This window comes from Lygodium microphyllum, chromosome 7 (assembly GCF_053477565.2).
Source record: "Lygodium microphyllum isolate KBCC chromosome 7, Lygodium_microphyllum_v1.1.10, whole genome shotgun sequence".
Taxonomy (NCBI): domain Eukaryota; kingdom Viridiplantae; phylum Streptophyta; class Polypodiopsida; order Schizaeales; family Lygodiaceae; genus Lygodium; species Lygodium microphyllum.
Window position 1 is genome coordinate 35,811,535 of NC_141141.1, and position 17,851 is coordinate 35,829,385.

General features: G+C 44.7%; 1 protein-coding gene across 2 annotated transcripts in view; it reads right to left on the reverse strand.

The window, feature by feature from the left end:
- Window positions 1–17,851, reverse strand: part of LOC148033340 (CDP-diacylglycerol--glycerol-3-phosphate 3-phosphatidyltransferase 2-like) — a 91,383-nt gene that overhangs the window by 32,623 nt on the left and 40,909 nt on the right. The window contains exons 1-3 of one of the 2 annotated variants that reach the window (XM_087681255.1): window positions 2,254–2,470; window positions 1,850–1,947; window positions 1,715–1,765 (exon numbers count right to left, since the gene is read on the reverse strand). In XM_087681255.1, the coding sequence (XP_087537381.1) occupies window positions 1,715–1,765; window positions 1,850–1,947; window positions 2,254–2,278 (174 nt within the window). In that variant the 5' untranslated portion in view covers window positions 2,279–2,470. Of the gene's footprint in view, window positions 1–1,714; window positions 1,766–1,849; window positions 1,948–2,253; window positions 2,471–17,851 lie in introns of those variants that run through there. The other variant, XM_087681254.1, reaches the window with a different exon arrangement.

A 17,851-nucleotide genomic window follows, 5' to 3' on the forward strand; every position in this document is an offset into this window, starting at 1 on the left:
AGTCCTATCTAAGGCACTTTTACCATGATGTACAACACAATTGGGATATGTGGCTCCACTTGGCTGAATTTGCATATAATCACTCCATACACTCTAGCATTGGGGTTTCTCCTTTTAAGACACTATATGGGTATAAGGTTTCCCGCCCTACAGTCCTTTTCAGTGACAAGGTCAACCCCCAGAGTAAAGAGGAGCTCGAGCGCATGTAAGTCTTGCTTTAGCAATACAAAGTGAATCTTCAAAAGGCACAAGATCACAGGAAGCTTTATGCTAATGAGAAAAGAAGCCATTTGAAATTCCAAGAAAGGGAGCTAGTTCTCTTAAAAATGCCGAAGTCCTGTTACTCCACTCTCAAGGAGGGTAGCAACGACAAGTTGGCCCATCATTTCTATGGCCCCTACCGGATCCTCAAGCGAGTTGGTGACTTAGCCTACCGATTAGAGCTTCCCCCTACCACCAAGATTCGCAATGTGTTTCATGTCAATAAGCTGAAGCCTTTCATTGGCACCTTAGTGAACTGTGTGAAAGAGCTACCTCTCATAGACGAAGAAGGCATCATCAATATATCCCAAAGGCAATCACTAGGCAACGAGATAAACACTTAAGATCTCAATCCATCAAGAAATACCTCATCAAATGGCAAGGCCTACCCCTGGAAGAAGCCTCTTGGTGCCCAATCACGATCGTGGAAGAGTTTCCTCGCCTTCAAGAGGTCCAAAGGGCTGAAGACTAGATGTATATGCTCCATTTTAACCCCACACTGCTTGCTGACTGCACACTATTTTAGAACAATTTTATACCTACATTAATTACAGTCATGCACTTCCTACATGGGTAAAAAGTGCTAGTCATAAGCTCTATATTGACATATGGCATGTCCCATTTGGAGCAGCCCATCAAAAGTTATGACAAATTTACCTCAACAGGCCTGTGGTGGACAGCATGCTATCCATAGTCTTTATGCCCTCACTTAAAATGAATTGGCGGCACTATTTCCTTGTGACCATGCCCACAGTATACATGTCACTCATACTTGGCCTTTTGTCCCAATTCTCCTTGGATACCCCTCCCCCTTCCCCATCCACTCTTCTCATTGTAATGCTGATCAGAGTAGTGCTCTAGAGCCCCACTCACTAGCCGCTCTAACAAGTCCCTCCAACTGTCTTTTGTTTTTTAAGGCAAAAACTTTCAAGGTTGGGATGGAATGTAATCAATGGGGTACACGAGAACTAGGATTAAATGCCCAATCACACTGACTAGGGTATAAAAAGTGTAAGAGACTCAGTTTAGGGCATCCACATATAATCAAGAACTCACTCTTCACCTTCTCCTTCAGCTTCCATGGCTTCCTCCCACTCTCTCCTTTCGTTACAGGATACAGAAGTCAAAACACTACCAGCGCACCAAAAATCAGTGGGTTCAAATTATGCAAAACCAGATTATGTGGTCTACAGCCAGTTCTGCCTGATAAGGAAGTAACATGCTATGGATTAGTGAAGGAAACTAACGTAAACTAGAATTAGGAAATTTCAACATAATCATTTTCTGAAAGGAGCCCAACACATGAAGGTTGAGTGGTGGATTAAATTAAAGCTCATTTCAGTATTAAACATGTTCAACAGCATAAAAGTTGGAGAAATCCAGGAAAAATGTATCTACACTACACTTTATTCAAAGCCACCCTAGAAAATCATGACCTGACTTCCCCTATCACCTTATCAGCAACTGGGTCCAAAAATGCTCCAAAACTAGAATTCGAACCCATCTGAAATGAACAACAGACAAATAAACTTGCATGAGCTCGCTTTAGTAAGAAGGCCAGATATTGAATGTTATTGAAGATGCAAACCTTCCTGGCAAGAAAGCCATCTAGCCAGTCTGTTATAGCAGCCAGGACAAAGATGGAAGCAACAGCTGTAGTGGCCCACCATTTATTTGAATAAAACACTGCAATGTTTGGCAAATAAGAAAAGGCATAACAAAACTGTTAGGATGTTGTGTAGTTTACCAAAACTCATGTACAAAGGCTCAATCCAGAACAACAAAATATGAACTAGTATGAACTTCTGATGCCATTGATGCAGTAACCAGTTCAACCAACTTGAAAAATCACATTATGCCAACAGCACTCATGGATGACACCTGATTTTTTATCAATGCCATGTAAACACACATCATAAATTCCAGACGCAATCAAAGTGGCATTGATTCCTTTTCTAATATAAAAGCAGAGAAGACCAGAGAGAATAAAACCTAGCCAATCATGTGCAGGAGACATGAGGAGAAAGCCTCCTCACTCAGCCACTCCCTCAGCTGCCACCTACATCAATACATTCTGCAGGAAAAATTAGTGTCCAGGCTTTTGCTTACATGTGGTCCACTATAAGTTGTAAAACTTGCACATAGCCCCTGACTTGGCAATGCACATGGAGCCTACTACTCATCATCACTTTGCTCTTTGTAATTGCATCCAATTACCTAGAGTCTAGACATTAAACTATTCCATTTTCTTTTGTTGCAGACTTCATGACCTGTAGCACTTGTGGAATGTGTTTTTTTTTTTAATAGATAGGTATGGGATAGAAGCCATTGAGGGGGAATGTATTATGTAACATCACCTAGGGTGGCCCACCTGCATTATGAAAAACAGGCCATGGCCACTCAGGTGTGAACGAACCAATGTTGCCAAGAAACATGTTTCCTACACGTAGGAAACATTAGAAACATCTAGGCATTTTTGAAACATGGGAAATACTTGAATCCATCTTTCCTGCCCGGAAGATTAAAGTCAGCCCAATTCAGCATGTTATTGCTATTTTGACATTGATTACACTTTGTATGTTTGAGAAATTTGTAATGACTAGCATCATGCTTCTTTTAAATTCCTTGAATCTAGATGATGAATCATGGAATATGGTGTATATAAGTTGTTGATAATTTGATCATTTACTTAGATTTTGTATACAATAATAAATCATGTTCAATGTGTGTTTTGTCATGGCCCATGGGACTTGGAGGATATATAAGATTCCAGTTAATAAAATAAGTGGCTTACCACTAGGGTTTCCACTCAATCACGAAAGAATGAGATCTAAAAGTCAATCCATGGTGACAAATGTGAGTGTACATGCACATGCATGTGTGAAGAGACATGTACTAAAATCGGCCTTCCTCCTTGGAAAGGGTGGTAATGACCTAATTTAACAATAATTACAAGAAGTAAATAAATCACATGAACTAAAACGCATACTTTACCACTTTAATCTTGAACAATGGACAGCCGGTTGGCCCCAAAACTCGCATCCCTTGCAGTATTTCTTTATCTTCAATTGCAAATGAATGTAGTACAACTAAGATTCACTATTCTCCTCCACTAATCCAAGTGGCCCTTGCTGTCATGGTAAACCAATTTGCCCCTTGGTTTGCTCGAGGATTGACCTTCACTCTACTCGTTGCAAGACAAATTTAGCCCCAAATTCGATATTGGCTAGCTAAGCTCTTGAATCTCCCTAAATTTCTTCAATTTCAACTGCTGGAATTCCAATCCTAGACCCTCAATTCTGAGTGCGCATCCCGAGGGAGCTGTCAAACCCTAATTTGTGTGCTTTAAATTACGATTTTCAACAAAGATTAACCAAAGTCTCCAGCTCTAGTGACACAAATGGCTGGATTTTGCTGAGATAACTTGAGAGATGACTGAAAGAGAAGAGAGAATGCTAAAAGCGAAAGAAAATTCAGACTTCCATCGCAAGAAAATAGAAGAAATCAATTGCTGCACTATCTGGATAGCCATGAAAACTGTCTCCACTAATGAAACACCCTGAATATGATGCTGCCTAGCTGAAACAACCCTCAAACTCATGTCACCTACTCCTATAGTCTCTTGTAGGTATGTCATTAGCTCTTGAAGGATCTCCTATTGGCTGGAAATGGCTTCTCAACTATTGCAACAACAACGGCAACAGCGCTCTCTCTCTCTCTCTCTCTCTCTCTCTCTCTCTCTCTCTCTCTCTCTCAACTTATACAAGGCTCGAATGACCCTGCCTCTCCTAGCCTCAAAAATGTTTTTCCTACTTACATGGCCAAGGTTTGCCAAGTGGCAACCTTCTAATCCCATTTTCTAGCAATATCTAGCTTATTGAATTAATTTTTAAAATATTAATTAAATAATTATTTTAGTACACAAAAATAATTCAACTAGCCAAAAATTAAATTAGCTAGACTAATTTGTCTCCCAAGTATCCTTGAGCAATTATTGACCTTTAAAGTGGTGGCATTAATTGATTAATGCCGATATTAGTGGCTAATAAATTGGTCTAGGTTCAAATTTGATATCACATACCATCTAGTACCTTTCAAGCATAACTTATTACAACTTTTGTCTTTGGCACCAAAATTGATATCTCGAGGTTCTAAGTCCCACATGATAAAATAATTAACTTGCATCTCACATGTGCGAGTCACCTTTGCACATTTGATTGACTTTTAATCAAATGCTAAGAAAAGCATTAAAATTTCATATCATTGTGAGACAAACTTCCTCCTTGAAATCTTTGCAATCATCCTCCATTGCATTGCAATGTGCTCAAGCAAAACATATTACACTAGAATTTTCCAAAAGGCATCATAGTGTAAATAACATTAGCCACTCTTTCTTAACCATGCTAATGTCAAACAACTGCTAAGAACTTCCAACCAACATATATAAAACATAAGACTCATAAAGAATCCAATACTACTACTAGAAACCCATAGAATATATTTCCAATTTGCATGTCTCAATTGTTTTAGCCAAACAACCATAGCAAAGCATAACTTAAGCATAAACCATGGTTGAACTATCAATAGCATTCATAACACATGCTATTGTCTACAAAACCAGCTAAATACCACTGAGAATTAATGATCATCCTACTGAGAACCAACATCTGATAATTAATCTCTTATGATCATACACTAATAAAAAATGTATGGTTTCAAAGCTGCAAGTGAAAAACCATACCATAAGTATACCAAGTGCAATGACTAGTACACTGAATAGTGACCTCATGGCAATCATACTGTCAACACAGTATCCTTGATGCATACTGAATACATCCGAGATTCACTATACACAAGAGTTGTCCATCACTACGTGAGAGTGTGCAACGGAGCAGAAACACGAACACAGAGAGAAACACACACACACACACACACACACACAAGAAGCAAAAGATAAAGGAAGAATATTACATTGACTAAAGAAGAATATTGATACAAAGGGAATGGACTAATCAGCCCCAGCATGCAACCCACAGCGTTAGTGAGGGCACCAGATCAAGCTGATGAAGATGGCAACACCAAACACGGAGTATTGGAGTATCGAAGTGTGCACTTGCAAATGAAGGACTGAAGGCTGAAGAGAGTGTGTGTCTACCAAGTAGGAGAGGCAAGCTATAAATAGCCAACAATGCCAAAATCTCACCGACTTACACCTGTAGGTGCAATAAATGATGGCTGGCCAGCATTTAATCTTGGTCATACTCAAAGAAACCAGAAAAATAGGGGACGGCCACAGAAAAATCTCAAATGGCAAGGATAATGTCCAACATGTAGAGATAGACTGTAAAAGGCAAAAACTGACCTAGAAATGCATACAAAAAGCCGGCAACTTAAGAAAAAGCACCTAAAACAACTAGAGCTCCTATGTCTCCGTCAGACTCCAACAAGAGCTCACAACTAGAAGATGACTAACTGACATGATTAACATAGGCAAGCTAACACCCCCTCTTAGATCCTAGGAGTGTTTGAAGGCCCAACCACCTCATGTGATGAAGCATAGAAGAATAGGATAAAGGCTTTGTGAAGAGATCTGATGCATCTTCCACCATGGGACAGTAGGCCACCACTAACTCGGAATCCACAACTGGCTCTCGAACATAATGATATTGAACCTCAATGTGCTTCGAGCGAGCATAAAACACGGGGTTCTTTGCCAAAGCCAGAGCACTCTAGTTATCCATGCATAGCTCCGTAGGTCTAGGGCCTAGGCTAAGGAAATCTATTGACGTGCAACAAAGCCAAACTGCCTCTATAGCTATAGAACATAATGCACGATACTCTACCTCTGTAGAAAAAAGGGCCATAGCAAGCTACTTCTTACTACTCCAATGCTCTTGAGTGGAAGTCTTCGTGAAAGAATACAACAAAGCCAGAACAAACGAAATATTAGGCCAAGTGTGAATAAGCCAGATAAGGGAGCCAACAAGATACATGTAATGAATGGCATCTGTAAGGGGATCTCCTACTGCCAAAAGCTTGGACTCTGGGTCCATGGGGCATGAAATAGGCCGACAATTGGCCATACCAAACTCTAAGAGTAACTCAAAGATATACCTGTGCTGGGAAATAAATATGCCATGTGCCATCTTATAGATCTCCAATCCAAGGAATAAGTGTAGGATCCCAAGATCCATCATGTCAAACTCATGTCTCAAAAAATCCCAAGTCCGATAAACCTCTTGAGTATAGCTCCATGTGATGAAAAGATCATCCACATATAACATAGTCAAGACACACCTATCGCCCTCAACCTTGTAGTAGAGGTTGGGGTCATAAGGTGATCGATGGAAGCGACTCTACAAAAAGAATCAATCAATCCTCTCATACCGAGCTCTAGGATCCTACACCAGGCCATAGAGGACCTTCTGCAATCTGTAGACACGGTCCTCCTTTCCCTGCACAAGAAAACCTGGAAGCTGTGAAACATAAATCTCCTCCGTAAGGATGCCATTTGAGAAGGCAGACTTAACATCCATCTGATAAACAGGCCAGTGGTGGTGGGCTGCAAGTGCTAAGATAGCTCGAATAGTAGACATCCAAGCCATAGGTGCAAAAGTCTCAAAATAGTCAAAATCTGTCCTCTAAGCAAAACCCTTGGCAATAAGCCTAGCTTTTCCTTATCCAAGGAACCATCTACAAGATACTCGGTCTTATAGACTCACTTCACCCCTATCACCTTCTACTTTTGTGGACGCAAAACCAACTCTCAATAGAATCAAGCTCCTCTTGCATAGCCTAACGCCAAATATCTTGTGTGAGACCCTCCTCAATAGCAGTAGGCTCACTGTCATGAAGAATCTAGACAAAAGAGCATAGTTCACACATAGTGAATAATCCCACTGGGCCTACAAGCGAGTTGATCTAGGTGGACCTGTAGGAGAAGCAGAAAAGTGAGAAACACTTAAATCATGCATGTGTCACCTATACCAAAGAGAAATCCAAAGAGGCTCATCCCGCTGTGAGGCAAACTTAGTGGCCTCTGAGTAAGGGACTCCCCCTCACTAAGAAAAGGTAAATCCTCCTCATCTGAAGAAGGCTCTATTAGCAGTCTAGTTAGCTCATATGTGAGTCTGGGCTATGCTCGACATTACTGGGTAATTTAGGCATTTTATAGTGGTCATTTTAATGATTATTTAGGCATTTATTGCTGTCCAACTAGCATTAAATGCTGGCCAACCAACTGTCATATTTGGCATTTTTTGGGCCTATTTATTCAGTGGCTCCTCCTCCTCTCATGTAGTCATCATCATTCTTCAAGTGCTCTTTTTGCTAGAGAGAGGAGTCAGTGCCAGTGTCCACATAGCCAATGACTCACTATTGTACGCATCATTCTCATGTTTGGTATATGGATTCCATTTCCCGAGCACATCTCTAAGTTCTCTTCCTTTGCAGTGTTCTTTAGTTCTTTTGTTTTCTTTCTCTTTTGTCTTGTGTTCAACAATTCATTTCAGCACTTGTCTATGCTTCCATTGCTGCGCCACTTCTGACATGGTATCAAATTGCAAGATCTAGGTTCCTGCTGTGTTTTTTCTAATGATTACAGGTCTTTCTTCCCCTTGTTGATCAAGCCTACGTTTTTTAGACCAACAACCAACATTTTCATCCTGCGCCTCGATTTCAGCCTGCGATAGTCAATTTGCTGCATTCAATGCTTCCCCAACCTGCGTTTTTGGTTTTCTGCCCCTAACCATGGCTGGGCGATTTTTTGTGCATGCCGTTTTTTCTGTTTTTGGCAGTTTTTGCCTGGTTTTTCTTCATTTTGCAGTAGTTGGCTTTTGTTTTTTATCAAATTTTTTGTTACACTACTGTGAACTCTCATTTTGTGAAGTCTTTGCTGTTGGTTTGGCTATATTCCCTCTCCGTATACCCTCTATCTTCTCTTCTTCTCCTCTCTAGATGGCTCCTCCGTGCACTTCTCCAGATGATAAGTTTCATGGACCTGACTATCTTACATGGACTATTGTGATGAAAGCTTGGTTTGTGCAAAAGCAGATTTGGTACATTGTATGTGGAGCTATTCCTCGATCTCAACATCCTTTTCCTCTTTCCGACAATTTTGATTAGTACAACCACGAGAAAGCTGTGATTACATGGGATTCGGACGATGCACGTGCGTATTCTGCCCTGCTTCCGTGTATTCCTAAAGAAGTTCTACCAATGGTTACCTCCTATAGGGCATCACTAAAAATATGGTCGAAGGTTCAAATGTTGTACGAGGCACCTTCCCCCATGCGTGTTGTGACCCTTATGGACTACTTCAACAAATGAAGTTTGAGTCCAAGGACACCATTTAGTCATTTTTGCTCCATGTTACACAAATACACGACACAGGTAGTCTGCCCTTTTTAGAGGCACATCTCGTGGGTACAATACTCTACAAGCTCCCCCCGAAGTTTGATGGAGTGGCGAACGCTTTGAAAGCGCAAACATCCTCTATACCTGTGAGCTTTACACATATATCCTCGATAGTGGCGAACGCTTTGAGAGCGCAAACATCCTCTACACCTGTGAGCTTTACACATATATCCTCGATACTGCTCAAGCATAAGACATCTTTGCGTTTACAAGAAAGGCTCTCATCTCATTATGGCGGATCCAGTGAGACCTTTACAACTTCAGAGAGGGGTGACAAGAAGAAGAAGTCGAAGGCCCAATGTTATCATTGTGGTAAGAAGGGCCACTTGTGGAAGGGCTGCAAGGAGTTAGCAGCCTCACGGAAAAAGAAAAAGAAACGGGATACAGTCTCCTCTGACGCATCATCCTCTTCCTCAAACTTCAACTTCAATCCTTCGGCCAAGAAGAAATCTGCGGCGCGGAAGGGATCCACTTCTTTAAATCGCATGAAGGGCTTGATCGCCCCTTCCTTAGCTACTTTCTAGTCTAGGTGATGCGATCATTCCTCACAACTCTTCGGTGCCAGAGAGGAAGTATGAGAGGGTGGTGCCATGGGATAGTCGAGTCTCATCTATTTAGATATATAGGTGCACAGGTTCCAAAGAGGGACGTTCCTAACCCATCGATAGAAGTCTGGCAAATTCAAATCCTCGAGTTGGGATTGACATCCAAGTTCATGATGGGCTATTCTTCGACAACGAGCGGGATTGGCTCCTAGTCTTGAGCTCACATGAGGGGACACTTTGGCGGTCTTAGCCAAAGGCGAGAAATCCATGGTCACATATGTTCAGAGGCATGCATTTTTTACAAGATAGTATTGTATGCTATTGTGAGACATTGTTGACAGACACAGAGATCTATTATGACTCTTCTCTATTTTCACGAGCTGGTACGATCAACATTGACCTCAAGATCTCTCTAAGGCACCTTTGTGGTGGCTTGTTCACCCACTACTTGGGTATCCATGGTTCTACTCTAGTGGTTCTTTGTTGTATATGATGATCATTGTATCATTGTATTGTATCAAATCATCCCTGATTTGAGAGAGGATGTTAGCAGTCTAGTCACCTCATGTGTAAGTTCGGGCTATGCTTGACATTATTGGGTAATTTAGGCATTTTATAAAGGTCATTTTAGTGATTATTTAGGCATTTATTGATGGCTAATCAGCTGCCATATTTGGCATATTTTGGGCTTATTTATTCAATGGCTCCTCCTCGTCTCATGCAATCATCATCATTCTTCATGTGGTCTTCCTACTGGAGAGAGAAGTCAATGCCGATCCCACACAACTAGTGACTCACTGTTGTATGCGTCATTCTCATATTTGGTATATGAATTCCATTTCCCGAGCACATCTCTGAGTTCTCCTCCTTTGCAGTGTTCTTTTGCTCTTTTGTTCTTTTGTTCTTTTGTTTTCTTTCTCTTTTGTCTTATGTTCAGCAATTTAATTCAGCACTTGTCTATGCTTCCATTGTTGCACCGCTTCTAACATGCTCCCCCTCTGAAGGCTGAGCATCCCTAGAAGACTCTGGAGGGAAACCTCAAGGGGTGGAAGTACTTGGCAAAGAAGTACTTACATACGTCAAAGATAGTGGAAAAGCCGGTATAGAGGGTAAAGAAGGAGGGGGAGGAGCCAAAGATGAAGAAGGGGTGCTAAGAGGCGACGAGAAGGGAGGAGGTACGAAGGGAGAAGAAGGGTTGGTCAATGACGAAGAATCACCTCCAATAGAACAATTAAGAGGATCCTCAGAGGCCGCAACCTCATCAAAGATCACATCCCTCCTCACCTCAATCTTTCATGTCGTTGGGTCATAGAGTGGACAGCCCTTTGTGCTAGTGTTGTAGACCACAAAGATGAGCTTCCTAGACTTCGAGTCAAGCTTCGTCTTTCTCTTCATCTTATCCATATGGACAAAGACATCACACCCAACGATGCAAAAGTGAGACACGGAAGGCTTCCTACCAAAGAAAGCCTCATATGGATTCATATACTATAATGCAAAAATTGGGGAGCAATTGTGGATGTGAACCGCAATAGCCATCGCCTTACCCCAAAGGAAATGAGGAAGACCCCAATGCTCCAACATCGATCAAGACATCTTAAGCATAGTCCGATTCGCACACTCCACCACACCATTCTCGAATGGTGTGTTCGGATGGGAATACTCCACTCGAGTACCATGATCCTTGCAAAACTCAAAAAAAGATGTTAGAAATATACTCTCCACCGTGATCTACTCATATGCCACAAACTTTGGAAGCTGTTTGCTCCTTCGCAAACACCTTCCACTCGCATAATCAGGAGTATGCCTCGCTCAAATACTTGTCCTTCCAATGGAGGTTGGGCCCATAGGTTCACAAAGGTTGGTATGGACCAACTCAAGTGGTGTAGAAGCCATCCTAGTAGCAACCTGTGGATCAAGTTGCCTATGCTACTTGCCCCTAAAACAACTAGGGCATAAGTGTGAATAGGAGGAAAATCAAGAAGTCCCTCCACCATCTTCTTCTAAGAAGCCCATCAAATAGCATCAATGTTCATATGACCATAACGAGCATGCCAAAGCAGCCCAAGCTTGTGGGGAACCTTGCGGCTAAGACCATGAGCATATAAAAACCATTGTCTTGTGAACTTATCCAAAGAACTAAACCTATAGAAGCATCCTCCACAGTCATTGTATCCTGTGTAAAGACCACACGGGTACCAAGCTGTGTTAGACCATGAACAAAAAATAGGTTACAACCCAAATCCGGTATATAGAGGACTCTGGCCGACGAAGACTACCTATCTAGCAATAAAGGAATAGTCTCCACTCGAACAGGAACGATAGAGTTGTCACCAATGTGATGGTGCCCCCTTTGGCACTCGTATCTTGAAGCCAATCCTATTGATAGATCATGTGAGAAGATGCCCCATTGTCCACAAGCCAAGTCTTCTCCTATGTGGAAGAAGCAAGAGTTGTATCCTCTTCAGCAAAGACATGCACAAAGATAGACTTTGTCCTAGCAAAGGTGGTCTTCGAATCCTTCTTTGGCTTCAAATGGGGATACTTTTGCCAACACTTCTCCTCAAGATAAGTGTCCTTCCCACAATGTGGGCACTTGGGCTTCTTCTCCTTCTTCTCATCCTTCTTGTCCTCCTGCTTCTTTTCCTTGGCTTGAATCTTCTTCTTCTTCCCTCCACCTATACCTCCAGTAAATGCCTTAGTAGAGCCAGAACCACTGGCCCCAATCTCTTTGAGTCACTTGTCATGCTCCACGACGAGTGCTGAAAGCTCTTCCCATAAGAGTGTCTCGCAGATCCTCAACAATGTGATAAGGCTAGTGTAGAAAACATTGAACCAAGGAGATGGCAGCTGAGTCAAAAGGATCATAGCCATGTCTTCGAAGAATATCATCCAACCAACAGAGGCAAGCTCACCCCTCATGTCCTCCATCCTAGTGATATGCTCCTTCATAGAGGAGGAGCCATCTGAGCATCCACAACTTCTTCTCAAGAGAAATCTTGCAGGCAAACATCTTGTGTTGATATAAAGATGCAAGCTTTTTCCACACTTCTGCCACGGTCTTCAACCTGTGAACATGCACAAGGACAGAATCTTGCATACTCAAAGAGAAAGGATCGGGCTCTAGAGTTGAGTCAATCCCACAAGGCGGCACAATCCATAGAAGTCCCATCAGCTGGATCCTCCTTAGGATGGGGGATAGAATTAAAAATTAGCTCCCAAAGATTGAAGTATTAAGAGTCATCTCCCTACCATGTCAGCAATGCCACGTGGCTGTTTTGCCATATGGCAGCTGTCGAACTGTCCACGACTGCAGTTGGCTGCATTAAATGCAGTCGACCTGCCTTTTTTGGGCATTTTTCAAGGCATTCTTTACAGCCTTTTTAAAGCTGAGTTCCAGCAAACTTAATCACTTGTATTGGACAGATTTCAGCCTGCAAGTGACAGAGACAGCACTTAGGGCTGACGGAGATCGATGTCCTCAAGGCGGAGACATGCGCAGATATTCTCTTTGCACCCGTGTATAATTCTGCATCCTTATACATCATTCTTCACTGCAGATTTTCTGCGTTTCACTCTCTCTCTCTCTTTTTTTTTTTTCGTAAAAGGTAATTATATTAATTACGAAAAAAATACAAGATTACTGGATTACAAGATACATGATGACACAAAGCCATCATGTGAAGAGGTTTTCTCTTTCTCTCTCTCTCTCTGTTTTCTGATTACAAGATACACGAGGGCCCTAGGCCAACGTGTGGGGAAGCCCCGTAGTAATGCACTGAAAAAGTTACACCAATCATGGCAACGACCCAGAGGCAATTGCCATATGCCACGGATGCAAATCCTCTCGAGGGAGCAAGTCGGAGTGTCGGATGATATCCAGCTGCCAATGCAAGAGCCCTTTAAGCCTGGCAATATGTCGGGGTACATTAGAGGCCAAATCAAAGAGAAAAGCATTGCGCGTGGTCCAAATGTGCCAGCATCCCCAATATCTGAAAAAGTGAAATAAGATCTTCTCATGCAACTGTGGCGGTGCGGAATACTTCGGGCGCACAAAAACCCAATCGAAAGGAGTTAGCGAGGATCCCACCACCGCGCGCCAAATGTGCGACAAGAGTGACCAGATATTCTTGGCGAGCGGGCAAGAGAGAAAACGATGTCGGGCCGATTCCGCCAGTGTGGTACAGAAGAAACAATTGCCATTCGAGATGCGACGCTTGGCAAGGGCCGAGGCCAGAGGAAGACCACCAATCATTACCCGCCAAAGAAAAACCTTGCATTTGAAAGGTGTCTTATTTTGCCAGCCCTCCATCAGCGTTTTGTGCCACCATGACAGCGATTTCCGCAGTCCCCAAATAGTGTTAGCTTTCTCTCCCAGCCATTGGTGATCTTGAACAAGAAGATGATACACCTGATTAGTGGAGGCCTTTTCCAGACTCAGGCGGCCTGCAAGATCCCAGTCCTGCCAAGGGCGATCCACCGTCAAGGCAGGAAAGGGTTGCCGACCCTGAAGCTTCGACGAAAGCTGCTCCCACAAATCACGGTATCCACGCGGGATCTTAAAGAGTCGCCGAGCAGTCCGAAATGAGACGAGGACATTGCGAGTAGCAAGGGTAGCATCCGCAACCGACATCACACCTAGACGGGCCATGCGATTAAATCTTGGTCTGAGTTGATGTTTATCTTCCCATGAAAGGAGTCTCGATACTGCCAACAATTCCAGCTGAAAGGAGTTAGTCTGCAAGCGGTCCCCCACTGGGTGCCAGCGGGCCTTTTGGAGCACCACTTTCCAAGAGCCGACCAAGTGCAGTAACAAAGAGGAAGAGGGACTGGAAACACGAGAGTCAGCATTAAGGACATGCCACCAGGAGGCCCGAAGCCGTGTGTTGCCATGGCGGAGCCCGCTGTCCTCAAGAAAATAACGGGCTATGATGGACCAAGGGTGGTGGTCCACACACATGGCACGAAAAAGGGACCAACGGAGAGCTAACATATGAGTGTGTGCATCCAAAATCGCTCCGCCACCCATGCGCTTAGGGGTACATGCGTGTGACCAAGAAATCCAGGAAATGCCGGCCTGCAGTGAGTCCTTCTTCCATAGCATGAAACGGATGGGATGAGTGAGGGCCTTCAAAGTAGTAGGAGTCCATGGCAACAATGGCAGGAAATACGTTAGCATTGGAAGCATGATTGTCTGGGCCACTTTGAGGCGGACATGGAATGGCCACGCTTGCGACTTCCAATACATAAACTTTGCTGCCAATTTTTGTGAAATCCACTCCAGCAGGGCTTTTAGCCGTACATCCACCCCCAATGGGTATCCAAGATGCCTGACAATGGAGCCACGGGAAACCACCTGGCCTTGCCAGCCTAAGGACTGCAAATCAGGCTCCGTATAACTGAGAAGGGCTGACTTAAGGGCATTGATGCGAAGCCCAGAGGCCTAACCAAAGAGTGTCCAAACATCTAATGCCCTTCGAATGTTGTCCCTGTCCGCCTGCAAAATCATAAAGGTGTCATCCGCCAAAGATTGGCTAACGAAGTGCTGACCCAACGGAAGAGACAGACCGGCCAGCTGGGCAGAGACTGCCATGGAGGATAACATTGAAAGGACCGGGTGAGTCGCCAGGGCAAAGAAGAGAGGGCTCAAAGGACAACCCTGTCGGACCGAGCGTGCAAGGACAAATGGCTCTGTAACTCCACCATTAAGCATAACTCTGGAGGAAGCCTCAGCACTGATGGTGTAGATCAATCGGGACATTCGGGTACCAAAGCCCATAGCCGACATGAGGTCTGCAATGAAAGACCAGTCCACATAATCAAATGCCTTTTCCAAGTCCAATTGGATCAATACCACTTCCTGACCGGAGTGCCGCGCATAGTCAATGGCCATTTGCACATTTAAGATATTATGCAGAATGTTGCGGCCCTTGATGAAACCATATTGGAGAGGATGCACAATAGCTGGAAGGTGCTTGTGGAGCCGATTCGCCAGCACTTTGAAGTAGATTTTATACATGGAGCCCATCAAAGAGATTGGTCGCCAGTGTTGCAACTTTGACGGCAAAGGGACCTTTGGAATTAGTTTGATAAGGCCTTCTTTCCATGAGGAGGGCATGACCCCCGTTTCCCACACCTGCTGAAACATGGCCACCAATGGCTTCGCCAACTGCGTGGCCGAGGTCTGAAAGAATTCATTAGTGAGACCATCCCAGCCAGGGCTTTTATCATTCGGTAGGTGCAACAAAACGTCCATAACCTCGTCCTCGCAAATATCCGTCTCCAAAGCGGCTTGCATATCAACTGGAACCTGCTGGCGGACCAGATGATAGAAGACCGCACGGGCATGCGTAACCTGGCTAGAAGGCGAGAAAGAGGAACCAAGAAGATCCATAAAATAGTTTCTGCACATAGTGACAATGGTCTGCGGATCCGTGACCATGCGACCGTCCGAATCCTGGAGTCTGGTCATATTTTCGCGGGGCGGAGATGCATGCAAGGCGCGAAAGAACTTATGAGACTGGCAGGTGCTATCTTGCATTGTGTCCATCAAGTTGTGCAGCTTGGCCTGTTGATAAGATTTCAACTGAAACACTTGAATAAGATGGGCCAACCGCCTCTCCAGAGACAGCAGAAAATCATCATCAGGGGAATCCAGGAGCAAGGAACGGACCAAGGCCAGTAAGTCTTCTGCTGCATGTCGACGTCGGCGGCAAAGCGAGGCATGATGGATCCCATACTGGCGAGCAACCCGCTGCACATTAGAGAGCAGCCGTGCAAATGAAGGCCAGCCCTCAGAGGCGAAGTCCAATAAGAACCTCTCAATCAACTGCTGCATATAGCCTTGGAAAACTGAATGCTTTAGATAAGAGGAGTTGAAACGTAAAGGGAGCCTGTCCAGGAATTGCACAAAAGGTGCAATAGAGTGTGCCCGCATCTCAAGCTGGAGGGGGAAATGGTCCGACAACGCATATTGCCGCAAGACCTTCATTTCCAGCATGTCGGGAAGAAAGTCATCGCCCTGCATGATATACATTCTGTCCAGCCGCGACCAGGTAGTTGCATATTGTGCGGAATGAAAAGTAAACCCTGAAAAAGAAGGGTGAAGCCACGACCAAAGATCTTGCTTGAGCACGTGCAAAGCAAAAGAACTCCACACCCGGCTTTCCGGCGTATCCATTACCGAATGCCCTGAAGTGGACTGAGAAGAGTCGACACACATATTGAAATCTCCCATCAAGAATCCCCTTCGGCCGAGTGACATGGAGCCCTGCAAAGTGGACCAAAGATCCCGCCGGGATGCGGGATCATTCGGAGCATAGAGGCCCAACAGCCATAAAATCTCGCCTTCAAATAAGACTTCGATCACCAGAAAGCGGCCCTGCACATCATTTTTAACAAGGACAGGCTGATATTTCTCATGGACAATCATCAGCACGCCCGAATAGTGCGTAGCATGGGTCCCTGCATAAAACAGGCGGAATCCATGACAATCCATCACTTTTCCTGCTTCACCGTGACTTTTGTGCTCAACTGCACACAATACATCCCACTGGTTCTCGTGCAAGACGGTCCACATGGCATGTTGCTTATGGCGAGAGCAAATGCCTCGCACATTCCACGTGGCTATCTTCATGTATCCTCAAAGAAGGAAGTCAGGAACGAGGCACCTGCTGCCTCGATTTCACCCTTTCCGCAAGAGCATCCAGGACACCCTCATCCAGAAAAACAGCCAATACTGCAAAAGAATTCTGGCGACCTGCGTTGGAGGTAGAAGGGCAATCCACTGCCTTGGGAGAGGGGCGGGGATAACGCCGATCCCAGGGTGTAATAACATTTCCTTTGGCATCGAACGCCAGCTTGGCAGGTGGGCCTCTGGGGCCGTCGGTATAGGCTCTCCTTGGAGACTGATTGCGGGGGCCCGACGGGGCCCTAGGACGCGGAGCCTGCTGTGAAGTGGCCATTTCTTTCCGGCGCGTATACGTGCACACGGAATCCTGGGAAGCGGGAGGCCCAGGATCCGCCAAGCCTGTATCCAAGTTTTTACCTTTTTGAGGACGTGCCTCAATCCAGTCAGTACGACGGGAATCCACACTTCGGACCTGTTGTTTGCCTTTGTCCATGACATGAGGAGACTGAAGGGCTTCCTGGGGCGTGGCATCAAGCACCATGTCGTCCTTGGGCAGCACAACCTGCGCATCATCCGAAGACGATTGCTTTTCAGGGCATTCGGCCATGAAATGCCCCAATTTACCACATGAAAAGCAGTGGCCCGCAAAGTTGCCCCATTTTAAGCGAAAATACAAAGGATGCATGCCCGAACAATTGAGGCGAAGCCACGCGGGCCTTTTCCTGGCCGTGTCCCATAGCATGCATAAACGGTTGCGGTTCATCGCCCTGAGGCTTGGGGGAACCAGCACTGTTCCCACAACTGCCATCGCATCCTTCAACAAGGGCCAATAGACCGCCGGACAGTTTTCCACCTCTACCCACACCGGGCATTCGCGTTGAAGCAGACGCTGGAAGTCGGCCATGGGGCGCCATGGCACAACATGAACCAGGCGGCGATCAAAGAATAGCGGCAACTTGGACAGGAGTTCAGCGCGATGCGTTTCCGATTTCAGCAGGAC